General features: G+C 52.1%; 1 protein-coding gene across 1 annotated transcript; it reads right to left on the reverse strand.

Moving 5' to 3' along the window:
* Window positions 1–25: 25 nt before the first annotated feature.
* On the reverse strand, window positions 26–27,908 carry LOC136120420 (complement C3-like). Its single transcript, XM_065873830.1, has 40 exons — window positions 27,838–27,908; window positions 27,514–27,721; window positions 25,613–25,787; window positions 25,354–25,529; window positions 25,167–25,255; window positions 25,002–25,084; window positions 24,687–24,774; window positions 23,484–23,586; window positions 23,224–23,344; window positions 22,842–22,957; window positions 21,991–22,131; window positions 21,692–21,826; window positions 21,317–21,526; window positions 20,859–21,020; window positions 20,329–20,458; window positions 18,724–18,801; window positions 17,163–17,360; window positions 16,869–16,980; window positions 16,463–16,548; window positions 16,220–16,359; window positions 15,749–15,817; window positions 14,884–14,935; window positions 14,620–14,706; window positions 13,042–13,117; window positions 12,645–12,813; window positions 9,662–9,757; window positions 9,306–9,501; window positions 8,371–8,543; window positions 8,034–8,192; window positions 6,747–6,806; window positions 5,643–5,733; window positions 4,004–4,049; window positions 2,894–2,981; window positions 2,488–2,574; window positions 2,161–2,266; window positions 1,611–1,700; window positions 1,104–1,187; window positions 935–1,024; window positions 690–825; window positions 26–261 (listed from the first exon to the last, which is right to left on the reverse strand). The coding sequence occupies exons 1-40, from the start codon at window positions 27,906–27,908 to the stop codon at window positions 129–131; spliced, it is 4,710 nt and encodes a 1,569-aa protein (XP_065729902.1). The 3' UTR covers window positions 26–128.

Consider the following 27,908-nt stretch of genomic DNA (forward strand, 5'->3'; position numbering starts at 1 on the left):
GAATGCTGAGGCAGGAACACATGTCTGGAGTTTGAGTATGATATTCCTTGCTCTTTATTTGCGGTGAAGCCCAGGGACCTGGGCATGCTTGGAGACAACCCCCTGAGAGCAGCAGAGGCCTCAGGGTCTCAGGACTCACAGCCATGGGTGCGCATATATTCTGAAAACCCCTCCAGCTGGTCCAGCAATTCCTTCTTGCCCACTGCCCCATCCACTGGCCAGTGCATGAGGAACGTCTCCTTGCCCAGGACATGGGTGTATCTGTGGGCAAGAGGTGGCCAGGATGGTGAGGAGAGCCGGGTGCCTTGAAGGTGTGGAGACCTTTCTGACTTGCCCCTCTGCCCTGCCTGACAGACTCTCAGAGCCACAGCTTATAGCGTCCACTCCACCAGGCCATCTCAAGGTCCCCCCACCTCTAGCCCATACTGCTGGGGATTAGAAAATGCTCCCCTTCCTCTGACTCTTTCCTGCCCTCTGTTGGAAATTTACAACTACATTTACAACATCTCCTTATGAATGGTGTTCCCTGGAGTTGTGACATGCACAGCCTGCACCTCCATTCAGGGCAGCCCTGAAACCCAAGACTCGTGTTGACAGGTGCAGTAGAAACTCTGACACCAAGGACTGGACTGGGGTAGGGAAGGGGACCCAGGCCTGAGTCCCCAGGGCGGCAGGAGGCCCCCACGCACTCAGATTTGACTTTCCACAGGTCTGATGTCTGGCCCATGATGAGGTATGTCTCGTGTTCTTGCAGCCCCAGGGAGTCATGGCAGGTGGCGTGAGTGACGAATTTCTTCATGGTGAGGGGCTTGACAGAGTCCGTGCCTGGAGGAGAGGAGAACCAGTGTGTGAGCTTGCATAGGCCTGGCCCTCCTCCGCATTGGGACCCCTGGGGTAGGCCCCCACGCCCGCTCCTCTGCCACCTTGGACATACCACTCTTGATGATGGCTTGGACCTGCATGTTGTAGTAGATGTAGGGGCTGGAGGCGGAGGTCTCCACAGACTCCAGCCTGGCCTTGTACACTGGGGGAGGGGTCCAGGAGGGTGTCGTGTTGGTGTCCAGCCTGCAGGTGGGCCGCCCCCTGCCCCTCCCCACACTCACCAAAGTCCACGCCAACCTCACAGGCTGCTGCCTGGAGCTGATCCTGCTGCAGGTGGTCGCTGTCCTTTGGGGATGGGCACTGTTCTGGAAGGTTGGGGGGGGGGGCGGCTGTTCTAGCTGCACTGGCGGAGGGACCTTCCTCCCATCTGACCGCCATCCGGCCCCAGGCGGCAGCCACTGGGTCCCTGGGTCTGGCCTTTCTGATCTGTAGGGTGCTCTCTCCTCCTCTGTCTCTCCGTTTGGTCTTTTTCTTTTCTATTTCTCTCATCTGAGTGTCCCTCCGTGTCTGTGTCTCTGATTCGCCTGATCTTTGGCTGTGCCTGAGTGTATGTGTCATTCTCTGTCTCTGGGTCTCCTTTTCTCTGTCTCTCTTTGTCTCTGTCTTGCTATCTCTCTGTCTCTCTCTCTCTCTGTCTAAACTCAGCCCAGAAGGCACCCAGGAAGTGATGAAAACCTCTTGAACCCCTAGCCTGGCAGTCCCAGCCCTCCGTAGCCCCATGACCTCACCCTCGGCACATCTGCATACGTCTCTGTGGCAGATCTTCTTCAAGGCAGCGTCCTCTGTGGGCAGGTTGTAGAAGGAGCTGCACCTCTGGGCTGTGAGAAGAGGCGAGTGACCGGGGTTGGCTTGGGCCAGTGCTCCTGGGGGCTGGGTGCACGTCTGGCTCCGCTCCCAGCAGGCCCCGCCCCACCTGACCCGCCCAGCCACCCCCTTAACAGGGCCCTCCTCTTTAAAGAGGCTGCCCCCTTCTTGCCCACCCTTACCCAGCGGGCCACGCCAAGTCCCTTCTCAGCTCTGCCGCACCCGCTTCCAGGGCCCCCCCTCTCCCCGGGCCCACTTTAACCACCAAGGAAGGCCACGCCCCTCATCACCACGCCCCTTGGGTCCCTTCCGGCGCCCTCTTGGCCACCCCTCCCACGGAGCCAAGGACCCCCTCTGCCACGCCCATTCCCCCCTTTTGGCCCCGCCCCTCACCCCTCCCTTTTTTTCTGGCCCAGTCCGTCTCAGGCTCTGTACCCTCCCGGGATATCCCTCCACCCCAAGGCCCCTGCTCACAAGGCTCGTAGTAGTCGTAGACCATGACCTGGGCAGCCTGCAGGAACTCCGCCTGCAGCATCCTGTGGACGCGGAAGCCCAGTACCGTGTCTGCCTCGTGGGAGAGCTGGAGAAGGGAAGTCCTGTCTGAGCTGATCAGGGCCACTGAGCATGGGCTACTGACCACAGGGCCTTGGCCATAACCACTGACCGCGTGGCCCTGAATACTGAGGAGCTGACTTCAGAGGGCGTGGCTCTCGGACAACACTGACCAGGGTGCTGATTGTGGTTTCTCCGCCCATCCGGCTGCCCACGGACCTCTGGCAGAGGACACCTGGCCTTCCTCACCTTCTCCAGGTAGAGGACAACAGTGCTGTCGCTGGAGGTCGTCTTGGTCTCATACTGGAAGGCGTACCTCTCCACGTCGCTCGTGAGCTGGGGCAGAGGGTGAGGAATGCGTGTCGGCAGAGATCCTCCAAGGCACCCAGCCCTGGGAGCTCCAGTTAGTGTGAAGCAACTCTCAGAGCTCCCGGCCCCTGTCCAATCAGCCCCACTGTTGGGGAAACTGAGGCACAATCAGGGCAAGAATTTAGCTAAGGTCATACAGGGAGTCCCCCAGAAGTGACCATGGCCGCTGACCTTGGGGCAGGGACTGTGGGGCATTAACCTGGGGGTCTTGACCCAGGTAGATGCTGTTCTGCACCCACTCGGGGAATGTGGGATGTTGCCAGGGCATCCCCGCCCTGCTCATTACCTGTTTGAGGTCATCCTGGTTGGGGTAGAAGCCGGTGAGCAGGGAGACCTCCATGATGGTCATTGTGGCCTCTCGATGACCCTGGTACCTGGGGATTTCACAGCACCAGAGTCTTCCCACTGTCCCCTTGCCCCTCTCCCACGCTCCCACTGTCATCACCTCTTGCCTGGACAAGGGCAGTAGCCTTCTCCTGTGTCTGCCTGTCACTCCTCTACCCCCAAGAGGATACAGCTTTAGCAAACAGAAATCTGGTATGTTGCCTCCTTGCTTAACTTCTTTGCTTTACCAAAACACCTGGCCTCATCCTTTCACTTCACCTTCCCCTCTGGCCTCTGATTGATTGCTCTGAAGTGTCAGTCTTGTGCCTGCCACTGGACCTTTGCCCTGAAAAATCCTGTCGCCTTTGCAATTTCAGCGGATGCATCACCCCCTCTGGGAAGCCTTCCCCAGCCCGCACACCAGATCATTCTCTAATTTGCCCTCCTGTGGCTCCGTGGACCTCTCCTTTGCCACATTTAATCATGGTTGTCATTTTGCATTGACTCTGGGTGATTATTTGGTTATTGTTTTTCTCCCCCGATAGTCTGTGAGCTCCACCAGGCAGGGAGGAGCTGCCTTTTGCTCACAGCTGTGCCCCCAGCTCCTAGAACAGAGCCTGGCACCAATTAGGCGCTCAATACAATTTTTTTAAAAATCTGGGACAGACCTGGGTGAGGGTATTTGGGAGACAGAGCCAGGCTGGGGTGGGGGCTGGAATGTCTGGAGAAGATGAAGAGAGGGGAGAGTCATGGGGTTCAGAGCTAGCCCTGGGCATCTGGGTCATGGTGCATGTTCACCGTGCAGGAGCCCGCCTTTCTGGGACAGGGAAAGCTGGGGGGCAGGGTTGGGGTAGCAGGATGGTAGATAAACATGGAAGGGTGGGGTAGGAGGCAGAATGGGGGACAGGCAGGGGAGGGCAGGAGGAGAGGTAGGGATGAGGGAGCAGGCATGGAGAGGCAAGTGTGGCTGGTTCCCTCCCTCCACTCAGTACATAGGGAGAGCTGCTAAGGAGTCTGGATTCCAGCAAGTGGGTCCTTCCTCCTGCCCAGTCCACGATCCTGGTGACCTGACCTTGTTTCCATCCGGAGCTGAAAGGTCGCTTCCCCCTTTTTATTATCTGCAGAGAGAAGGCAGGAATTTAGAGGCTGGGTAACACAGCCTCTGGAGCCAGCTTCCTGGATTCAAGTCCTGGCTCTGCTATGACTTTGAGCAAGTTGTTTAACCTCTCTGTGCTTTGGTTTCCTAAACTGTAAATGGGGATCGTAATATTCCCAACCCAGCTGGTTAATTTTAAGTGAGTTAATACAAGTAAAGCATTTAACATAATGCCTGATTAGTGCTTGATAGCTGTCAGTTATTATTACTATAGTATTACTACCATTATCATATAACTACTACTACTGCTACTACTACAATTAAGAAATGGGGTCCAAACCAAAGTCTTGGTCACTTTTAGTCCCTAAAAGTCTTGGGACTGGTGAGACTTGTTTCCCCCTACCCTGACAGTGAGCTCCCAGTGGCAAAGTCCTGTCTCTTCCTTGTTGGTACCCCAGACTGGAAACTCTGGAATCCATTTCTGATCATCTCCACAGCCCCTTCCCTGGTCCAGCCCCATCATTTCCTGCAGAACCAGTGCAGTCACCTCTTCCTTGGTCTCCCAGCTCCCACCTGTGCCCTCTATAGTCTGTTTCCCCCACAGCGGCCAGAGGGAGCCTGTGCGAACCTGTGCTAGGTCATGTCCCTCTTCTACTCAGAACCCTCTCTGGCTCCTATTTCACTCCAAGCAAACGCTAGAGTCCTCACCATGGCTTGTAAGTCCCTGCACCATCTACCCCATCACCTCTCCAACTCGTTCAATGAAAAATCTACCCCTTGCTCCTCTGTAGCCACACTGGCCTCCCTGCTGTTGCTCAAACCAAGTGAGTTCATTCTTGCCTCAGGCCCTTTGCACCTGCTGTTCCGTCTGCCTGGAATGCTCTTCCCTCAGATCCTTCCTGGCTCACTCTCTCACTTCTTTCATGTTTCATCTCAAATGCCACCTCCTCAGAGAGCTTCCCCTGGACTTCCTCCAAGTCTGTAGCACCTTTTCCTACTTTATTTTATATGGTACTTATCATCACCTGCTATTATGCTTCATATTTATATTTTAAAATGAAGATTCACTTATGTTATAAATAAATAACAATAGAAGTATAATATACTGTTATTGTTGTATTGTTTGCGTCCTTCTACTAGAACGTGGGCTCCAGGAGAAGATGGGATAGTTTTCTTGTTCATGCCTACGTTCCCAGGGCCAAGAAACAGGGTGCAGCACCTAGTAAATGCTCAAAGAATATTTGTTGGGGAAGGGTAAGCTGGGACGAAGTGAGAGAGCGGCATGGACATATATACACTACCAAATGTAAAATAGATAGCTAGTGGGAAGCAGCCTCATAACACCGGGAGATCAGCTCGGTGCTTTGTGTCCACTTAGAGGGGTGAGATAAGGAGGGTGGGAGGGAGACGCAAGAAGGAGGAGATATGGGGATATATGTATAGCTGATTCACTTTGTTATACAGCAGAAACTAACACACCATTGTAAAGCAATTATACTCCAATAAAGATGTTAGAAAAATATTTGTTGAATAAAGCAATAGAGATGCTTACTGAATGATAGCTAAAATAAAGTAATAAAAAAGAAGAGCTGGGTATCCCTGAGTCCAGGCTCACCTTTCAGGGCTGTGTGAAGAGTCACATTCAGGCGATACAGGTTGCAGGTGTCCTCCCAGGACTCTGGAGACCTGTGGTACATGGTCAGGATCTGTCGGAGGGGGAGGTGTCAGAGCCCATCCACACTAACTCCTTTCCTCCTTGCTTCAGTTCCTGCCTGCCCAGCTCTCTGCCCCATGGGGAATTCACGGCGAGGTCTTTCCCGTTCAATCCATGTGTTCAGTGGCCAGAACACCCTATATAGTCTAGGCAGGCCAGCTCTGTAATAGAACTTCCCGCAGTGTTGGCAATAGTCTCTATCTGTGCTGTCCGTGTGGCAACCACTAGACACGTGGCTTTTTTTTTTTTTTGGTTGTGCCATGCAGCGTGCGGGATCTTAGTTCCCCGACCAGGGATTGAACCCATGCCCCCTGCGATGGAAGCAGGGAGTCTTAACCACTGGACTGCCAGGGAAGTCTGCACATGTGGTTATTGAGCACTTGAAATGTGACTAGTCCGACCAAGGAACTGAATTTCTTATTTTATGTAATTTAAAATTAGCTGAAGTTTAAGGTGGAGTGTGACTTGCTTGAGGTCACACAACAAAGGCAGGGATTCAACTGTGGCTCTATTGCCTGAAACATGATAGCAGGCTACCTTGAATTTGGTGACAAAGAAGGCTGTCCTCCTGGGTCATAGGGCATAGGGCCAGACGACGTAATGGGGCCTTCAGATATTGGGGGAAGGGTGGAGTTGTTCTCTGGGTTTTGAGAGGCACCCTGGTGGGAGAATCTTTCTTTTGGGGGGGCAAGGAAAGAGACCCCTTCAGGGATTCAACATAGGAGGGGCAGAGGGGTCCAAAGATCTCTGGCCTCTGTCTTCCCTGACTCTTGACTTACTGAAAGTGAAAACCTCTATTTCCCCACCCATCAAATGGAGCCCATATTTTTACCAGCTTCTCAGGGGGGTTTTGAGGTGTCCTTAGACTGATTCCTAACAAATGGTTGTGTCCTAAATGGTAGCTAAGGTTATTGCTTATTTCAATCTTGTTTTGGAGTCTATATTTGCCTCTATTTCCACCAACTGGGGGAGCCCTGGGCTCTAGCTAAGGAACACAAGACCTACTGAGATGGTGCCTCTTCCACTGCCGCTGGCTTTGATCTCTAGGTCATCCTGGGCAGAGAACTGAAAAGAGAGGGGAGAAGGATTTGAGGGGAGAAGAAGCAGCAAAACATGACTTACACGCAGTGGGGATGGAGAGGAAAGAATGCACGGGCACTGGGGTCTCAGTTATTTCCCTAACGGCGTCTAGTGACTCTCCTACCTCTCTCCATGAAGATGGTTTTACTTTTCCTTCTTTTTTTAAAAACGATTTATTTATTTATTATTTAGGCTGCACCAGGTCTTAGTCGCGGCACGCGGGATCTTCGTTGTGGCACGCATGAGGGATCTAGTTCCCTGACCAGGGATCAAACCCGGGCCGCCTACATTGGGAGCGTGGAGTCTTACCCACTGGACCACCAGGGAAGTCCCTGCATCTACTCTTGTTTCCCTCATTCATTCTTCCCTCATCGGCCAGAGCAAAATTTTACAAATTCACATCCAATCACATCACCCCTGCTTAAATCCCATTGCTGTTCTTAGAACACTCTTGCCTCAGTGCCTTTGCACTTGCTGTTTGTTCTGCCTAGATATCCACAAGGATCACATCTGCCTTTCCGTAAGGTCTTTGCTCAGATATTACCTTCTTGGTGAGACCTTCGCTACCCAGCCTAATTACAACTCCTTGATGTTCCCACCGCCTCCCTGCTTAATTCTTTCCCATAGCACTTGCCGTCATTTAACACATTACATATTCTACTTATTCACATCGCTTTTTTGTCTATCCCCACTAAAATATAAAATTCTACAGGGACAGGGATTTTTTTTTTTCTGTCTTGTTCATGGCCATATTCCCAGAACCTAGAACAGTGTCTGACACACAGTAAGTGCTCAAAAAAGATGATTGAATAATTGAAGGTGACTATCACCTCCTTCATGGAGTAAGGTCATGGAGATTACCTTACTCCCCATACCCAGGTTATTATGTCCTTTACACACTTATTTCATTCCCCTGTGTTCTGAAAGCTTAAAGTGGAATGTAGAATTATATTTATTGTCTTAATTTCTCTCTAGACTGTAAGTGCTTTGAGAATAGGGACCACAGATGTTTCATAATGTAACCCAGGAGAATGCTTGGCACACAGTAGGTGCTCAGGAAATGTTTGTGGAATGAATGAACCAATACATTGATAGTATAGCCAATGGTGATTGGATAATATTGGTGAGGGGAGATTTCCAGGGACATGACTCTTGGTCTCATCTCCAGTGTAACTACCGTGTGGACTTCCCAGCTGCCCCTTAGCTGCATACCTTTGCTGACCGCAGCTGGTAGGCATTGTTCTCATCGATGAGCCATTCCATATTCAAGGCTCTCTTGGGGGCTCTGATCTGGACGCGGAGATCCTGGACACCGTCGAAGGGGACAGCTTCGCGGAAGCGTCTGAGGGCCTCTATGGCCACGACCGTGGTCTGGGTGTTGGGATGGGGGCCTCGGATCAGCACCACTGACAGCGCACCGGAGCCCCGTGGGGCACGAGCACCACGGACAGCTCCTTCCGGCGGGCCAGTAATGTCAGCACCTCGGCTAGTGACCCCCCTCCCCCCTCCCCCTTCCCCCTCCCCCCCCAGTTTCTGAGGCTCCAGTCACCTGGGTGGACTGGAAGCCTCCTCCCAGCTCCCGTTTCTCCAGTAGCCACTTGGCGATGGCGTGCGTCTCATTGTGCCGACCCAGCTCCAGCTTCTGCATCAGCGCATAGGCCGTGGCCTCAATGGTGTAGAGGGAGTCCAAGTCCAGGTCGTTCACTGGCCAATGGGTTTTGTCTAGAAGATGGATGCCCACCTTGTCACGCAGATCTGGGCCCACCTACCTAAACCTGCCCTCTCCTCGTGTCATATTGCCCAGTTTTTCTCATCTGCTATTTTATTGAGCACCTACTTTATGTGAAAACCTTTGCTGAGGAGACGTATGGACATTGCATTTTTCACTCTACGAGACAGGGACACTATTTAGAGTTGGGGAAATTGATGTTCAAAGAAGCCCCTCCACATTCCTCTCGGTCCCACTGCAAGTGAGTTTTTCTACCTCCACTCCTCTTGACTTGGGGAATGGAGAGGATGGGATCAGGACACTCAGGGATGGGATAGCGCAGGCCATGGGAAGCAAACCCCTCTCAGTTACCTATGTTTTAAGACTTTCTTTCCATTCTCGAACATACCAAGCACTTTCCCACTTCAGAGCATTTGCACATGCCATTCCCACTGCTTGGAATATCCTTGGCCTTTCACAGAGACCTTCCCAGTTCTCCAGTCTATACTCCCCTCCCCTCATCATCACTCCCACCCACCTATGTTATTATCTCAGCGCCTGTCTCAATTAGTAATTCTCTTTTGATCTGTTTGTCTTCCACCTGCCTCCCCCAGGAACGCTGGGGACTTTTGAGGGCAGGGACCACATCAGTCTTGTTCACCTTGGTTTCTCAGGGTCTGAGCTCAAGGGTTGGCACACCATAGGTGCTCATAAATGAAGAATCACATTTTGCTGGATTTGAGATCATACAATCCCCCTCTCTCTGCCCCCGTGACTGTGGTTAACACATAGTTGGTTGAAAAGTGGCCCACACCCACCCTGGCTGGCAACGCTGTCCAGGCGGTCATTGGCTCGGGGGCTCCTGGTGAGGGCCAGAGCATAGGAGACTATGGCTATGGCAAAGGTTGTCTGAATGTGGGGGAGTTTTTTCTCCAGGAAGTCACCGGCTTGCTTCATGCTGGCAGCCAAGTTCTAGAAAGTCAAGAGAAGAGGCTAGAGGGAGGTGATCAGAGGAAAGGGGTCTGGGAGTTAGAAGGAAGGAAAGCACTAAGAAGGACATGGGGGTAGGGGAGCCCCCTGTATGCAGAGGGTATGGCACCCTGCAGACCCTGCCCTCGTCTTTGGGTCCTACCGGTATCTTCTGGTTGCACAACTCCTTCCCCTCATTCAGAGCGATCAGGACAAGAGCTGTGAGGGATACATTTGCCTCCGAGCCTCGGTAGCCACCCTGTGGACGCAGAACCACACCCATAATCTCTTTACCATCTTGGAGACACCTTCCCCAATCTCTCCTGACTGACCTTGAAAAGCTCCCAGGTGCTCAGCTCTGGGCTGGATGATGCTGAAAGCAGGATGAGGAAAGGGATAGAGGAAGAGGATCTATCTTGAGATTTGCCTGTGTGGGGTCTGCTTTACTATAAGAAAAGTTGACAGCCATGGAGGGTGCTGTGCTAAGCTCTCGATGCTAGCTCAAAACATTCTTGCAGCAGCTCCGTTCTCCTGATGAGCAAACTGAGGGTCAGAGGGTGAAGTGTCCCCATGGCTAGTAAGTGACCGACAAGGTTCAAACTCCTCTTCAGTCTCCCAAGTTCCACCCTCAATCCCTGTACTGGACTGAATAATTTCCCCCCAAGATTCTTGTCCACCCAGAACCTCAGAGTGTGATCTTATTAGGAAATAAGGTCTTTGTAGATGTAATGAGTTAAGTTAAGAAGAGGTTATACTGGATTAGGGGGACCCTGTATCCAATGACTGGTGTCCGTATAAGAAGGCACACACAGAAGGAAGAAAGCCATGTGAAGATGGAGGCAGAGATTGGAGTGATGTGGCTCTAAGCCAAGGGATGCCAAGGATTGCCAGGATCCACCAAACTAGAAGAGGCAAGGGAGGATTCCCACCCCATGCCCCAACGAGCCTTCAGAAGGAGCATGGCCCTGCCGAGACCTTAAGCTTGGACTTTCAGTCTCTAGAACTGGGACCAAATAAATAGATTTCTGTTGTTTTAAGCCACCCAGTTTGTGGTACTTTGTTACAGCAGCCCTAGGAAACTAATACATACCCCAAAGTCTCTTCTTCTCACAGTGGCCAATGAAGCCTGTGAACTCTTGAATCAGTTTACATCCGTCCTCTGCTCAGAACCTTCTGTGGCTCCCACCTCAGAGGAAAAGCTCAAGTCCTCCCTTTGGCCCACAAGGCCCTGCACACTCCGTCCCATCACCTCCCTTCCCTCCCCTCCTCCCTCTCTCCCCTCGCTCACTCTGTTCCAACCACACTGGGCTCCTCACTGTTCCTCCAAAATATTGGGTACATTCCAGTCTCAGGACCTTTGCACATGCTCCTCCCTTTGCTTAGGACACTCTCTCCTTAGTTATCCACAGGACTTTCTCCCTCACCTCTCCAGTTCTGTATAAATATCATCTCCTCAGGAAGCCTTCCAAAATGTCAGCCTTCCCACCTTGATCCCCCTTTCCCTGCATTTTTCCCGTCTCACTTATAACATGCCATATCACTTATGTCTCTGTTGTGCTAATTGCCTGTCTGTCCTCCACTAGAATGTCTGCCCCATGAGGACAGGGATTTTTGTCTGTTTTGTTTGCCCTGAGTCCCCAGTGCTTAAAGCAGTGCCTGGCACGTTATAGGTGCCTGATAACTGTTCGTTGGTGGAAAGAAACTCAGATCTGTGAGCCTGTCTTACCGTTACTGTGTTTGTAACTCCTTTAGGTACCGCCTTCCTGTACCACGTAGGGCTTTCACTCACACAGCCCTCCCTTCTTTTGGGAGTGCATTCTGTCTTTGCTGGTTCATTCATCCATCCAGAGTTTTATTCAGCAACATTTGCTGACTATGATGAACCAGACCTGCTTTTCTCCCTGGAGGACTCACAGTGTAGGAAAAGCAAACCCTGACCAGACTATTGCAAAGTCCCACAGGCTTCAGGACCTGGCGTCTTTCCTCCTTCCCAGGCCTCGGGATGGATCACCTCTTTGCCATCTTTGGGCTCTGATGACACTGGTCTCTTTTCCCCGTCCTCAAACATGCCAGAGCCTCAGGGCCTTTGCACACGCTGTTCCCTTTGCCTGGAGCTCTGTTTTCCATTCTTTCCTCCGCTGTCTCCTATTCCTTTTTCAAGTTGCTGCTTTACCGTCACTTCCGCCTGTAGGCTACCCCTGACACCCCCAGCGCTGGGCATGGCTCCTATTAAATCCTATCTCCTGCTTTTCTCTCCCATGGAACTCGGCGCAATTGTGACTTAAACAATCCCTAGTTATAATTATTTGGTGAACTTCTGTCTGCCCCCCACTACCCAGCTTGTCAGTTCTACAAGCAGGGGCTGTCACTGTCTTGTTTACCTCTGTGTCTCCCCTCTCCCCAGCACAAGGCCTGGCACACAGCAGTTGCTGGATGAATGTTTGTTGAATGAGTGAATAAATCACATCCCTAACGTGATAGGTGCACAGGACAGGGCTGGTATTCGGGGAAGACTTAGAGGAGGTGGTGTCCGGTCTAAATCTAAAGAGAAAACATACTTTGGCTAGGTGCAGGGGAAAAAAGGGATGAGGTGTGACTATACCATGCAGAGAGAGCAGCCTAAGCAAAGATACGGAGGTGAGTTGGAAGGACCTGTGAGCAGGGAGTATTGAGGAGTGAGACTTGGGAGGAGATACAGAAGAGAAGGATATAGTAGAGAGATGCCGTTGTAGGTGACTGTGTTTGTCTGTAGGTGACTGCCACAGAAGGTGTCTGAGCAGGGGAGAGACCTCCCAGGCTGTTTGAAAGCTGTTTCTGGAGGCTGGTGTGGAGGAACAATTGGTAGGGATGGGTGTGTTGGCTGGCGGAACACGGAGGACTCAGACCCAGAGAGAGGTGGGCCGGGACTGGCAACTCCTTAAAGTAGGGGTGGGGGGATAGGTCCCAGATGTGCCCAGCCTCCCCACATTGTAACAGAGTGCAGTATATGGTCCAGAGCAGGGAGATGTGACGCTTGGTGCCAGACCTCAGCTCTTTCCTGTTCTCATTCTACCTGGGAACACGTCAGGGGGCTGAAATTCCCCTCCCAGTGTGCAGAGCCCTTGGGTTTTGTTTGAATGGCTCAGATGGTGGGGGGGGGTGGGCACCTTCATGGACCCCATGACCACGGGGCTTTCCTCCAAGAAGCTCCCGTCCTTCGCCTGCCTCTGGGTGATGATCCAGTTGGCAATGGTGCAGAGAGACTCAGGGTTGAACGCCCCCATTGTCATGGTAGGGTAGGCCAGGGCGAAGACCCGGAATACGTAACTCGTGAGCCTGTTGGAAGGGAGACGGGGTGGGTGATGGCTGGCAATAGTCACCAAGGGGGTTCTAGGACAGGGGCGTCTACACTATGGAGAAGTCTACCCCAGAGACCACGGCAACTTGGAATGCTGCTGGCCTACAGGCTGCCTGCCCCAAGACCCCTCAGTGGGGATACTTCTGGGGTCATCAAGCCCCAGGCTGGTCCCTCAGGCTTCCTCCTACCAGGGTCCTCATCCTTACCAGGTGCTTCCTGGGTTTCCCTTGCTGGTGTGGAAGGAGCTATCTGCGCTCCGGTGGGTCAGCATCCGGCTGTACCCTGGGAAAACAGGTGGATGGGAATTTACCGGGAGAGTTGGTGCTTGGGTGTGGCTGTGAAGGGGGGGGGGTTAGTTACCAGGCATAATCTGGGGGGCAGGGTGTGGGTGGAACTTAGGGGTGCATCATATCTAGATGTAACCTGGAGGAGGGGACTGGTCCAGGTGCCTTAAGGAGGGAGCTGCAGGGCCCAGGTGTAAATGAAAGTCATGGCCCCATGTGACAGTGGGAGCCAGGGTACAGCTGTATCTGGGAGTAAACTGGGAAACTGTGCCATTGGGGTATGACTGGGAATTACTGCTGAGGAGGGGTTGTGACTGGGGAGGGGAGTGACTGGGAATTACTGCTAGGAGGGATCATGGACGGTGAAACCCAGGAAAGGGCGTATCCTGAGGGGCCACTACCTGGGTGTTTTCTTGGGGGTTGTCTCTTGGCTGTAAACTAGAGGTGTCAGTGTGTCTGTGTAGTCACAGGATGTTACTCCTGGGTGTATTCTGGAGAGGGCACCTCTTGGGTGGATTCTGAGCATTGCTGCTTGGGTATTACCTGAAGGCTACCTGGAGGTTTACTGTTTGGGTTTAACACTGGGGATGATAGTGTCTGGGTGTTACTTGGATGGAGAGCTGGTGTCTGTGTGTAACCAGGGAGACGGGGTCAGCGTCCAAACTAACTGGAGGGTCTCTGTCAGGGTGTAACCGGGGTGTGTATCTATGGTTGTTACCTGGGGGGTTTGGATGTAACCTGGGAAGGTATTAGCATTCAGGTGTAACTGGAAGGCCACCACCTGGGATTATTCTGGAGTTTTCCACCTGGATGTTCCCTGGGAGTGTAGCCCAGGGCGTGGAACTGATTGGCTATAACCTGGGACAATGTCTGGATATAACATAACCTGGGAGGTTGTTGCTTTGGGGTTAACCAGGGTGTCTGTTATGAGACTTGTAGCCTGGGAGAGGGGTCTGGGTGAAGGAATAATGTGGGGGTCACAATTGGGGGTCACCTGGGGGACTTGGTGTCAGGTTGTCATCTGGGAGAAGTCAGAGTTTGGGTGCTATTGTCTGGGAAGGTCCAGTGGGGTACCCCATGGGTACCTCAGCCACCCTCCCCAAGAGTCCCAGACACCCTCATCGAGGTCCCAGGAGGGGATCCACTCTCACCGCTGACAATGTTCTTCATCACCTGCTCCCTGAGCTCTACCCCAACCTTGTTCCACTGGCCCGTGCTATCTAAATAGCGGGCCAGGATGATCATGGGTGCCAGGGCGCTCAGCGTCTGTTCGGGGCAGCCAGTGGGGACCCTCAGCAGCCGCCTTGTTTCTTTGGGTGTCAGGCTGCCCAGGATGGTCTCTCCAAGGATGTCACCTGTCAGGTGAGCATGGTCTAAGTTACCATGGCTCCCTGATGGGCACCATAGGTCCCCCCAGCCCCTCCTGCCCCTGTGCCCAGGCAGGCTCTGGAGGAACCAGCCCCTCCTCAGCCCCCGCAGGAGCCGGCTCTGTCTAGGCACCTTGAATGCTGACAAACACTTCTGCCTCTGTGTTGGGCATCTTGTTCAAAAAGTCCTGTTTTGGCACCAGCTCCATCTGGGTGTGACCTGAGCAGGCACAACCTTGTGTGACAAGCGGGTTCTGGGACTGGGGAGGTCAGGGTTCGACTGCAGACTCTGGGAGAATCTCAGACTGCCCCCCTGACCAGATCCCCTCATTTCAGCCCCTCCCTCCACTGGCGCATGGTCCCAGGATCCCACGTGCTCCCCGAAGACCCCACAAACCTTGGGGGCTCAGGAGGATGCTATGGGATATTTGCTCTATCTGACCCCCTGCCTGTAGGATGCAATGAAGAAGAAAGTTAAAAACAATAGTCATAGTGACAGTCATAATGACAGTAAGAGGAAGTGTTGCTTAGCTATAAAGAGCACAGACTCTGGGACCCAGATATCTGGGTTCAAATCCCAGCTCTTTTGCTTCCTAGCTGCATGACCTTGGGCAAATTACTTCACCCCCTCTGTGTCTCAGTTTTCTCATCCATAAAAGGGAGAGGACACTAGTTCCGACCTCATAGAGTTGTTCTGAGGGTGCCGTGAGTTAATATTCTTAAAGTGCTATATCCTAAGTGCTAAAAAAACGTGTTTGTTAAGTAAATAAAGTATTACTGATGGGTCATGCACTGGTCTTATGTAATTTTCACAGCTCTCTGATTATTCGTGGGTACGAGAATTATTCCCATCCTGCAAATGAGGAAACAGAGGCTCAGAGAAGTTAAGTAACTTGCCCAAGGTCACACAGAAGAGACAAGGTTTGAACCCGAGCCTGACTCCAAAGGCCCGAAGCGGGGACTCTGTGATTGAGCTTTCAAATCATTGTCTCGCACCTCACTCCTGTCCTGGAGGCCTGTTCATTGATCTTGGGCCCACCTGCCCCTCCCGTGATCACACAGCCTGGAGCTCAGGAGAAGCCCCACTCACTGCACTGGCAGCAAGGGCTGGGGGTGCCTATTACCTGGACTAGGAGTGTCTTCCTCACGTGGTCCTGGACCCCAAAGCCCATGACCTTGACCTCCACATCCACTTTGCCTGTTTCAAGCGGGAGAAGCACGAAGGGCACCATCTTGGAGGAGGTGGGGGGCACGACAACCACCTGGCGGGAAGGGGCTCCTGGCTTTGCCGCACTGCACAGTGGCTCCTTGTGGGGGAACTCCACTCGGACCTGGGGCAGCGTGGGCAGTTAGAGGGTCCTGATGCATGAGGAGGCCCAGGACCCGAGAGTCACAGTCTCCTCCCTGCCCCCACCCTGAGAATCCTGGGTAGGTGACAGTGTAGCATAATGATTGAGAGTAAAGACCCTGCCTGGGTTCAAACCCCTTCTGTCACTTAGGTGCTATGTGATCTCAGGAAAGCCATGCAAGTTTCCTTATCTCCAAACCAAGAACAGTCATAGCATCCATCTCCTGGGGATATTGTGAGGCTTAACTGGGAAAATGTCTTAGAAACTTCTTCAAAAAGGCTGCCACTTCACTGGCTCCTTCGAATAATGGACACACTCCATCCCCCTTATAAAACACACTGACAGACATTTTTTGGGGGGAGAGGGGAAGGCTGGGGGCTTCACCTTGACCGAGCGGCCCTCGAAATTGTACAGCACAGCTTGGATCTGGACCTGCTCATTCCTGATCACGGAGAAGGGCAACTTAAGATCCACAAAGAATGATTTCATAACCGTCAGCTCAAAGGGGTCAGAGACGCAAAGACCTAGAACCAGGAGAGCGCTTGACGTTAAGCGGAGGCCAACTGCCCTGGGGCTGGCCAGGGCCACTGTTCTCCTGTTCCTTCAGCGCTGGGCTCGTGGGCTCACCTTGTCCAGCCTTGACACTGACGGCCACAAACTGCCATGTGGTGATGGAGTCCGGCACGGTCACAAGGGTGCTGTAGTGCGAGGTGCTGCCGAAAGTACCGGGGTAGGGGGAAGGGGACATAAGTGAGTCTGTGATACCTGGACAGAGCCTCTGATTGAGGGTTACCGTCTTGGGCTTTACCATCACTAGGAAGGGGTCAGTGGGTCACCCAATTAGAGAAGTTATCACGAGAGGGACATCATTTGGGGGGACCCACTGGGATCTTTATCCCCATCCAGGAGGTTTCCTGTCATGGGACAATGCTGAGAGCTCAATGTCACTCCTGGGGGCATTGGCCATGATGGATGGCCCCCGATGCATGGACGGGCCAGGGACCAGAGGCTGGCATGGGGGCCATGGTCCTACCCCGATTCACTTTTGGGCAGAGTAATCTTCTTCCAGAACCAACTTTCAGGGAACAAGCTCCGGACAGGCTGGTCCTCCAGGAAGATGTCATCAAAGTCCTCGTCTTCATCCACTGTAGGGAGGAGATGTGGGGCAGGGTTTCTTTTGCATGTCTCCCATGACCCACCAGACTCTTCACTGGGGTCCTCCCACCTCATCCCTCCATGGCACATGTCACCCCTTGACCTGTCCATGACACTCCATGTCCCTCAGTGGAGCCCCCCGACCCTGTGCCTCCTGCCGTGGTCCCCTCACTTGTCCCCAGAAGCAGCTGCTCCTCTCGGGCCTCCCGACTCAGGGCCTCAGACACGTGGCAGCAGCTCAGGAAAGCGGCGATGCAGACTGGTCCATAGCGGACATGATGGGTCCTCTCCTCACACGATAGCCCCACTGGGCTCTCCCGGAGCCCAGCCTCACAGCACTTTCGCTCCAGCTCTGTCTCGAACTTGTTCACTGCAGGCCAGAGTTAGTGGGACAGAGGAGGGGCTGGGTAGGACCTGAGGAAGCAGGGACCCATCCACCTCAACGCCATGTACACCTGACCTCTGTTTAGCCATATCTCTGGCAATGCTGTCCCTAGATCTTTGCCTGTATCTTTCCCCTGAAGCTTCACATTGAACTCATATGATGAGTTCTGATGAGGAAGCTGAGGTACAGAGAGGTCAATTCACTGGCCCAGGGTCACACAGCTCACAAGTGGCAGAGCTGGGACTGGAATTGATGCTGCTGCTTCTGCTACTTCTTCTTCTCCTTCGTTTGGGACAGGGATTGGCAATGCCATATTTATTTATTGAAGTTGGAATTTTGACTCCTGGTTTTCGTTGTGTGTTTTAAAAAAATGAAAACACAAAACTTGCTGTAGAGCATGGTGTCAAGTTGAATGCTTCTAAATTAGCGAACCGAAGGAATGCGCTTAAAGATAAAAAATATTATAGCAATTTAATAATCGTATTGTCTACCATATAACATGATTAGAACATCTATAGTTAAGTGATTGTTACCATAAATAAAATAACAGTTTATATTATGTACTGTTCTCAGAAGGTTAGCATGATTTTCGATATTGAAATTAGAGTTAGGGTTTTATCTCAATTTTTATTAGATTTCACTTATTTTCCCTTTATTTAGATCCACAAAGTCAGTGCTGCTTAAAAAGACTGGCAAATCTAATATTCATAGAATCCATGCTTCTAACAATACCCAGTACTGCCTCTCATCTTCCTTGAACTCTAGGCTTCTTGGTCCCGTCCACACCGGGGTCTTGGTCTACATATTATCCATCTCCCCTTTCATCTACTTTCCTTCCGGTATCACAGAAGCTAGACATCTAAAAAGTACATTTCCCAGACTCCCTTGCTGCTAGGGTTCTGGATGGGATGCGATTCTGCCACCCAGACGCTCTTGTATAGAATCTGAAAAGTGGAAGAGAGGTGGAGACCATTTTCCCTGCAACGGTGGTAGCTGATGGGTTGGCTCCAGTCTATGAGTTTTTGTAACAGGCAAAATTCTGTGTTTCACTATCTACCTGCCAGCTTCATGAGAGATATTGGCAGAGTTTCCTCAGATTTCATGCATTGAAACCTAGATTTCATGCAGTGTAAGAACTAAAATCTTGAGTCTCAGCAAGCAGCCTTCCAACTTCCACTCCTAAAGTTCAGCTAATGGTTTTGAAAGCATCAAACTCCCATCATGAAATCACCTCTCCTCCCCGTCCCCCGACTGGAGTACCTAGAGTGGTTTCAGTTTTCTGTTCTAAGCCCTGATGAATACAGACAGGTTAGGGAGCCAGGAGGGCACATCCAGCTTTAGCTCTGACCTGCATTCCTCTTGGTCTCCAGGCTCTTCAGGGAGCGGCGGTGACGGCTGGGAGATGGGCTCTGGGGGCAGTGCCAGTCTGGGGATCAGAGGGAAGAATGAGAGAACAAGTGTCAAGATCATTATCCACATCCTTGAGATTTATTGGGCGCTTACTGCATACCCAGTGCTTTATGTGCATCACCACATTTTATCCCACAGCCTCTTCGTAGTCAAGATTTGCCACTTAAAAGTTGTGCAGGGCTTCCCTGGTGGTGCGATGGTCAAGAACCCGCCTGCCATTGCAGGGGACACGGGTTCAAGCCCTGGTCCGGGAAGATCCCACATGCCGCAGAGCAACTAAGCCCGTGCGCCACAACTACTGAGCCTGTGCTCTAGAGCCCGCGAGCCACAACTACTGAGCCCACGTGCCACAACTACTGAAGCCCATGCACCTAGAGCCCATGCTCTGCGACAAGCCGCCACAGTGAGAAGCCCGCGCACTGCAACAAAGAGTAGCCCCCGCTCGCCACAACTAGAGAAAGCCCGCGTGCAGCAGCGAAGACCCAAGGCAGCCAAAAATAAACAAATGAAATAAATTTATTTTTAAAAAAAAGTTGTGCAATCTTCAGCAAGTCACTTAACCTCTCTGGGTTTTAATTTCTCCAGCTATGTAAAATGGAATAATCATAGTTCTATCTATGAGATAATGCATATAAAAGTACTTAGCACAGGGTCCAGCTTGTAGTAAATAGAAATTGTTATTTTAAAAAAAATATTTATTTATTTGGCTGCGCCAGGTCTTAGTTGCAGCACTCAGGATCTTCATTGCAGCGTGTGGGGTCTTTTAGTTGTGGCATGTGGGATCTTTTATTTGTGGCATGAGGGATCTTTAGTTGCAGCATGAGAACTTTTAGTTGCGGCATGTAGGATCTAGTCCCCTTACGAGGGATTGAGCCCAGGCCCCCTGCATTGGGAGTGTGGAGTCTTAGCCACTGGACCAGCAGGGAAGTCCCAGAAATTGTTATTAATAACACTATTTATAGCTGAAAGAAGACCGTCCTAGTTGTCCCCAAAATATCCATTCTCCCCTATCGTTTGGGGCAACTAAACTTCCATCTTTTATGTATCACTCAGAACGAAGACTACATTTCCCAGTCTCCTTTGTGCCTAGATAGGGCCATGTGACTGAGTTCTGGCCAATGAGATGAGAGAGAAGTGTACTAGTCTTTCCACTTCCCTTCATCCTGGTGCCTGGCAGGAGGTCCTGGTGAGACTTCATCTTGCAATATGGCAGAGCAACAAGCTAGAAGGAGCCTGAGTCCCAGAATGACCTCTGGACTGTTACTGAGCAAGAAATAAACTTCTACCTGCTTAAGCTACTGTTAATTTGTATCTCTGAAACACATGGCCAAAACTACATCTTAATTAGCACACAGTAAGTTACTTCTATTATTACGTACATTTTATGGAGAGATAAACTGAGAATCAGAGAGGAAATATGACCGGCCTATGGTAAGTGGCAGAGTCCTAGATTTTAGCTCATCTGTTTCACACCAAAGTCCATGTTCCTAACCACTAGATAGCACTTCCCCACCCCTGCCGTCTTCCTGCCCCCCTCATGTACCTGAGCTCGCCAAAGTGTCCATGCCTGTGCTCATCTTCATGTCCAATCCGGCATCCTTGAACACAGCAAGTCTGTCTTTCCCACTGCCTGCTGTGCAGCCAATGTCATGTTCCTCCACCGTATCCCAGACCTGAGGGTCAAGAGAGGAACCTGGGGCTTCCCTGGTGGTGCAGTGGTTGAGAGTCCGCCTGCCGATGCAGGGGACACGGGTTCGTGCCCCGGTCCGGGAAGATCCCACATGCCACGGAGCGGCTGGGCCCATGAGCCATGGTCGCTGAGCCTGTGCGGCCGGAGCCTGTGCTCCGCGACGGGAGAGGCCACAACAGTGAGAGGCCCGCGTACCACAAAAAAAAAAAAAATTCACATAATCACCCGTTTACTGAGCCCTTACTACCTGCCAGTCTCTATGCTGTGCACAGGCTCCTTGAATCCTTGCAACCAACAATGTTGTTCATTTAATAGGTGAAGAAACTGAGGCTCCAGCTAGAATCTCCAGGCAATCTTTGGGTCCAAAGCCCACATGTTCTTACCTTCTTCTGTGTGAGCTTGTGTTTGCTGTTCAAGATATAGACAGCCTTGTCCACGGCCACCAGCCCCACTGTGGCCTCTGCATCACCTGTCACCTTCAATTCCACCTGGCTGCTGGGCTGTACAGGCTGGAGGTATCTTTCATTCTTCATGCCAACCTTCAGCTAAGCAAGGAAAAAGAGATGTCAGTATAAGAGGCTCATAGGTCACCAAGGGGCTTCCCCAAGTCCATTTTCAAGTTCATGCTCCCTCAGCTCTGATGGAGCATCTGGGAACTCCACCAGGCCAATCTCAACCCTACACATTTACTTGCATCTTCTCCACCTCTTAAGTTGAGGTTTTAAGGCCACATCGTTTCTCCTTCCTCTCCTCTGCCTCTAGACTGAGAGCCCTCGAATTTGTACAGACCATCTCCCAAGCATTATGATGGTGGTGTACAAATTCAAGGAGTTTGACTCACCTTCTCTTTGCATTTGTCATTCACAGAAATCCAAATGGAATCAGCCACCAGTTCGGGGTCCTGCCCTGTTCCCCTTGGCAGTAAATAAAAGGCCAGGATGCGGAAGGAAGGAAGCATCTTTGAAGTCACATCAATAATGGCTGACGTGTAGACACTCCCGTGACTTTTTAACTGATGTTTGGCATACACAATCTGGCCCTTACTCAGGACCTTGGAGACAAGGGAGACTATGGATGAGAAGGGATGAGAACCAGCCCTTGCCCTAGGCTATCCCAGCCCACAAGGGAGCCCCCTAGTCCCTTTGCTTCAGCCCCTATAGGTCTGAGTCCATCCCGGGTGGCTCCCACCAGCTCAAGTCCTGGCCTAAGCCCTCACCAGGATGGTGAAGTGAGTGATCCAGTCCTTGGCTGCAGGATTTTGATGCTTTGTGTTGAGACTCAGCTGGATGTTGCTGCCAACCTCTGTGTCCAATGTCTTCACCTCAATGTGCAGGAAGTTCCCTGACCCATCCTGGGTTGAGTAAGGCCAAGCCGTCATCCTGGCTGAAGCCTGCTCCTCTGGCTGGAGAGGTGCATCAGTTTCCACCTGGGGAGCATGATGGGCAAGTAAATCTCTGATAACCCTTCCAGCTCACACAGTCCCAGCCCCACTATCCCTGCCCCATAGGTTGGTACCAGGATAGGGAGCTCCTTCAGATCTCCATCGGTGTTGATGGTCAGAGTGGCCACCCCACTGGACGAGGTATGTACTTTGTGGTTTTGGCAGCGGACGAGGACTTTGGAGGCTGGGGACCCATCAGGATTTGAGACGAAGACCTGCGGTGGAATCTGGCATGAGATCATGGACAGGCCTGGGGGTGGCCTGGTGTAAGAGGTGGGGACTGGGAATGCAATCTGGATAGGACTGCCTTGTACAGCTGTACGGGTTGTGCACTGAGCAACACCAGGGGCACCTCTCATTTAGAGCCTATGAGTGGAGCCCCTAGAGTTTTGCAGAGTACAACCGTATGTGGCAGCCCTGGGTGTTGGTGTACCGGGGGTAAAGGTGGGGGGAACTGAGGGTGAAAAGGGTAGGAGAAGATGTGGAGGGCTTGGGGAAAACTTGGAGTAGGATTGGCACCAAAGGATGTCTCCAGCTTTTCTAATGCTTATCAGACATTTCAAAGTGTCTCCAGCTTTTCTAACGCTTATCAGACTTTTCGAAGTCACCCCAAATGAATGTATGTAAAAAGAGCATGCTTTCTGGGCAAATGTAGCCTTAAGATAAACTTCTAAGCATCACTTTCCAGCCTGACTGTGATCCCTGACACCCCCAAAGAGAAATTCTGGAGCCATCACTGTGCTTTGGGGGGACCTGGTTAAGACTTGAGGGAACCTTGGGATTGGTCTGGAGGCATGATGGACTCAGCTCTCAGACAAATGAGCTCTGGGAGGCAGGTGAAACCTGTGTGGGTTTTTGTCTCCTGGGAAGGTCTGTTTCAGGGAGGGGCCCAGAGTCCCTGCGTGGAGTGAACCCAGACTCTGACCCTAAAGTGGAATGGCATCCCTGGCTTGAAATACTGGGGTGTCCTGGTGAACTTGATGTTGTATGGGCTCTGGACAATCTTCACCCCGGAGGTCTCGGCCTGGACCATCTCACCCCCTGGAGAGACAGGAGGATCGTTAAGTTCTGTGGCAGAGGTTCAGTTTCCTGGGGAAAGAGCAGGTTGGTATGGGAGGCCCATCTTGGTGAAGGTAGGAAAAGACAGTAACGTGATTTCAGTTCCTCCCAGCCCTTCCAGCATTTCCCCATTTCTCTGATGAGGAAACTGAGGCAGGAGGTGGCCCAAGGTCACATGGGTGGAGTGTCTGGGTTGGGAAAGGACACAGTGTCCTGACCTCAGCCAGGGCCCTGGGTGAGGGTGGCACCTGTGGAGAAGACGGTGACGTTGACGAAGATTGAGGCCCCAATGAAGTCCTCTTCCGGGCCTTGGAATGTGGCCATCAGTGTGCCCTTCTGGAGGGAGACGTGGCCGAGGCCTTCAAAGATCTGCTCTCAGTGCAAGAGAGAGGAGGGGAGATGGTTTCTTGGGAAATGGGCGATAGCAGAGGAAGGGGAGGTGGGGAAGGGGGAAAGAAGGGGGAGGAGGTGGGGAAGGAGAGACAGGGGAGGCGTGGGTCTCAGTTACCTCCACCTTCTGCAGGGAGCTTTGGATGGGGATCCGGTGGGAATCCTGCTTCACCCCAAAGATGGCCAGAGCGTGTCCATCCACTGGCTTGTTGAATATATATCTGGGGGATGGACAGCCATCTCACTGGCTCTGAAGCACCCACACAACCTCATGTATCTGCAGAGACAGCCTGTGTAATCTCATGGGGCTGCAGAAATGGCTGTAACACTTTGGGAGGGGCGGAAGTGGCCCTTGGTAACTTAGATGTTTCCATTACTGACCAACACAAGCCTGGGAGGTGACAAATGTGTCCCTTAAGGCCTTGTTGGGTTGCAGCTGAAGCCTGTGCAACCTCACAGGATGGTAGAGGTAGGCTGTACAGCCATATGGAGCCACAGAGAAATCTGAACAAGGACTTCACTGGTGGCGCAGTGGTTAAGAATCCCCCAGCCAACGCAGGGGACACAGGTTTGATTCCAAATGCCGTGGAGCAACTAAGCCCGTGCGCCACAACTACAGAAGTCTGCATGCCTAGAGCCTGTGCTCTGCAACAAGAGAAGCCACCGCGATGAGAAGCCCACGCACCACAACGAAGAGTAACCCTTGCTCGATGCAACTAGAGAAAGCCCGCACGCAGCAATGAAGACCCAACGCAGACAAAAAAAAAAAAAAGAAAAGAAAGAAAGAAATCTGAACAGCCCCTGGGATGGCAAGGGTGGCCTATGAAGCCTCATCAGGCAGTCTAGGTGACCTGTATAGCATGATAGAGCTGCAGAAATGGTCTGTATAATGGCAAGAAGTGGCAGATATGGCCCTTACAACCCTAGGTGGACAATATGGCCCGTACAGCCTTGTAAAGTTGTGGGGATGGTCTGTAAATTCCATAAGGCAACATATGTGACATTTGTAATTTCATAGAACTTCAGAGACGGTCTGGACAACCTCACAAGATGGCAAAGGTGCCTATGCAACCTCGTGGACCTTTAGAGATGGTCCAAACCATGAGAGGTCGTATAACTCCATTAGGAAGATAAGGTGGCCTGTACAACCCCAGAGACCTGAAGGGATGGTCTGCATAACCTCATGGGACAAGATTGTGTCATGGGTGGCAGAGTGCCTCTCCTATACCCTAAGAGCTACAGAAGCGGTTCATTTCTCTCTACCCATTCAGTTTCTTGGCATTTCTGGTCCTCTGGCCAGGCTGGGGGTAAAGGAACTCACCGGGCCTGGATATCCACACCCAGAGCCTCATCGTTGAGGTAGAAGAAAGTCTTGTTTGGTGTCAGCTGAACCTCAAAAGATGGGAGCGCTGGGTGCGGTAAAGAGAGAGTCACCCTCAGCGTTTCACTGTCACCCCCCCCATGTCCCCTCCCTGCCCCACTCGCTCCTTCCTCAGTGATTCTGGCAGCCCCCAAGGGCTGGAACACATAGTCGTCAGGCCCTGGCACACAGTAGGTACACCGTGAGACCTCCTTTGCATTTCCAGCCCCGGTCCTTGCGAGATCCACCTTGCCCACCCTGGCACACCCTTCTCACCAAACTCCTTCACTTCAAAGGTTGCCTTGAACTTCTGCTTGGGTGCACTTTGGTATCTGGCTTCAATGCTCCAGGTCCCAAGACTGAGGCACAGGGAGTTAGGAGAGATGGAGCCTGAGAAGGAGAACCTCCCTCCCTCCACCCCTAGGGTTCCCAACAGGGCACCTGATGAGCTCTGGGAGGTGGAAGGAGTTTGCGAAGACACTGTCCTTGGCCAGGAAATCCTGGCTGATCACAGTGATCCCCTCCGGGTTCTGCGGGGATACAGGGGGTGGTTGGTTCATGCCCCAGGCTGTCAGCATGTGATATAACCCCAGTGTCTGGGATCCACCCTGCCCTCAGGAGAGGTCACCTTGATGTCCAGAGTGAATGTCCTGGGCACAGGATCCATCCTGTGGTTCACAGTGTACACCCGGTATTGAACTGGAGGAGAAGGGAAGGCTCTGAGCACGGGATAGAGTTTGGAGAGGGGGTGGATGTAGCCATTAGGATCTTGGGCAGTGGGGGGACCTTGGACAGAAGGACACCCTGGGAGGTGGAACATGTGGGCATGGGGGAAACTGGGGATGAGAGTCAGCGCCTGCCCCAGGCCAAGTGCCTGGGGGCTGTACCCAGTTGCTCAGGAGTGTAGATGGTCTTGTCTGTCTGGATGAAGATGTAGCCAGCGTGGGGAGCCACCAGCACCAGCTTCTCCATTAATGCGGAGGCCGAGGTGGGTGCCCAGGTTGCCTGGATGATGACATACTGCGTTCCTGGTTGTGGCGGGTAGACCAGGCTCTCGGGAATCTGGGGAGAGATGCCCACACTCCTCAGGGCCTGCTGGGGTCTCCATCCCTGGGGGCAAAGCCCTGGACCAGATCTTGGAGAAGCAATTGAATGGGAGCTCTCTGGTTCTGCCCTTGGGAGCAAGGCCCCCACGTGTGCCGCCCAGGTTGCTGCTGAACAAGGATATCCAGCCTAGCGCGGGGTGGGGGGGGTGGGGGTGGGGGTGGTGGGGGTGGGGGGGTGGGGGGGTGGGTGGGGTGGGGTGGTGGGGGTGGTGGGGGTGGTGGGGTGGTGGGGGTGGGGTGGTGGTGGGGGTGGGTGGGGTGGGGTGGTGTGGGTGGTGGGGGTGGGTGGGGTGGGGGTGGTGGGGGTGGGGGGGTGGGGGGGTGGGGGGGGTGGGGGGGTGGGGGGGGTGGGGGTGGGTGGGGTGGGGTGGTGGGGGTGGTGCGGTGGGGGGTGGGGGGTGGGGGTGTGGAGGGGGGATGCGATCCCGTTTAGGCTGTTTCCCAGACTACCAGCAGAGGGCGCCTTTTATTAATTCGCACAGAGACGTTATACGGACTAATCAAGGCCTTTCTCGGAGCCCAGACCTACGGAACTTTGAGTTTCTAAATGGATAGGACATGCAAATTGGTATATATAGAATGCATAAACAACAAGGTCCTACTGTATACCACAGGGAACTGTATTCAGTATCCTGTGATAAACCATAAGGGTAAAGAATAAGAAAAAGAACAGATGAATGGATAAAGAAGTGGCACATATATACAATGGAATATTACTCAGCCATAAAATGGAACGAAACTGAGTTATTTGTAGTGAGGTGGACGCACCTAGAGTCTGTCATACAGAGTGAAGTAAGTCAGAAAGAGAAAAATAAATACCGTATGCTAACCACATATACGTGGAATCTAAAAAAGAAAAAAAAGTTCTGAAGAACCTAGGGGCAGGATAGGAATAAAGACAAAGACGTAGAGAATGGACTTGAGGACACGGGGAGGGTGAAGGGTAAGCTGGGACGAAGTGAGAGAGTGGCATGGACATATATACACTACCAAATGTAAAATAGCTAGTGGGAAGCAGCCGCATAGCACAGGGAGATCAGCTCAGTGCTTTGTGTCCACCTAGAGGGGTGGGATAGGGAGAGTGGGAGGGAGATGCAAGAGGGAGGGGATATGGGGATATATGTATATGTATAGCTGATTCACTTTGTTATAAAGCAGAAACTAACACACTATTGTAAAGCAATTATACTCCAATAAAGATGTTTAAAAAAAGAATAAGAAAAAGAATGTATATATAACTGACTCACTTTGCTGTACAGCAGAAATTAACACAACACTGTAAATCAACTATACTTCAATTTTTAAAAAATGGACAGGACATAAGAGGAGCAGTAACTATATCCAGGCCTTGCATCTCTCTTTTTTTTAAAAAAGAATTTTTTTTTGATGTGGATCATTTTCAAAGACCTTACTGAACCTACTACAATACTACTTCTGTTTTATGTTTTGTTTTTCTGGATGTGAGACATGTGGGATCCTAGTTCCCTGACCAGGGATCGAACCTGCACCCCATTCAGTGGAAGGTGAAGTCCCAACCACTGGACTGCCAGGGAAGTCCCACAGGCCCTGCATCTCTTCTCCAGTGTGCCGCTTGGGAAGTCCCTCTAGAGTCTGCCCCTCTCTATCCTTGCTGCTGACCCGGAGATTCCCTTTATGGCCACCCAATCCGGCCTGTCACCCACCGTCACTGGTGCCTGGTCCATAAAGTGGTTTTCTGGTGAGAGAACGAGCTGAACCCTAGCCACTGGTATCTTCTTCATGGGGAAATCCCACACGGTGAGGTTCACCTTGAGGGTCCTGTCGAGGGGCTCTCTGGAGTCCGAGTGAGCCTGCACATGGATGTTCTCCGGGCTGCCGACCCGCAGGACCCGGGGGGTCACCAGGATGTACCTGTCAGCAGACAAACATGGGGGCACAGGGGGACTCAAGAGGTGGAAGTGATGGACGAGGATCACATGCAGGGAATCATAGAGATAGCAGATGTCCCCTCAGTTCTCCAGACTCACAGTGGCTCAGCATGGGCAACGGGGCTCCCCAGGAGGAGTAGAATCAATCCTAGGAGCCAGGGCACATCCAT

This window comes from Phocoena phocoena, chromosome 3 (assembly GCF_963924675.1).
Source record: "Phocoena phocoena chromosome 3, mPhoPho1.1, whole genome shotgun sequence".
NCBI lineage: Eukaryota > Metazoa > Chordata > Mammalia > Artiodactyla > Phocoenidae > Phocoena > Phocoena phocoena.

Bases quoted from the DNA above. Each gene is read 5' to 3' on its own strand.
- LOC136120420 (XM_065873830.1), bottom strand. From the start codon at position 27,908: ATGGATGTGCCCTGGCTCCTAGGATTGATTCTACTCCTCCTGGGGAGC. The intron at 16,981-17,162 runs GTGAGGGGACCA...TCCTCCCTACAG, and splicing joins GCAGCTGCTTCTGGGGACAA to TGGATGAAGACGAGGACTTT. The intron at 12,814-13,041 runs GTAAGGATGAGG...CCCTTCCAACAG, and splicing joins GGAAACCCAGGAAGCACCTG to GCTCACGAGTTACGTATTCC.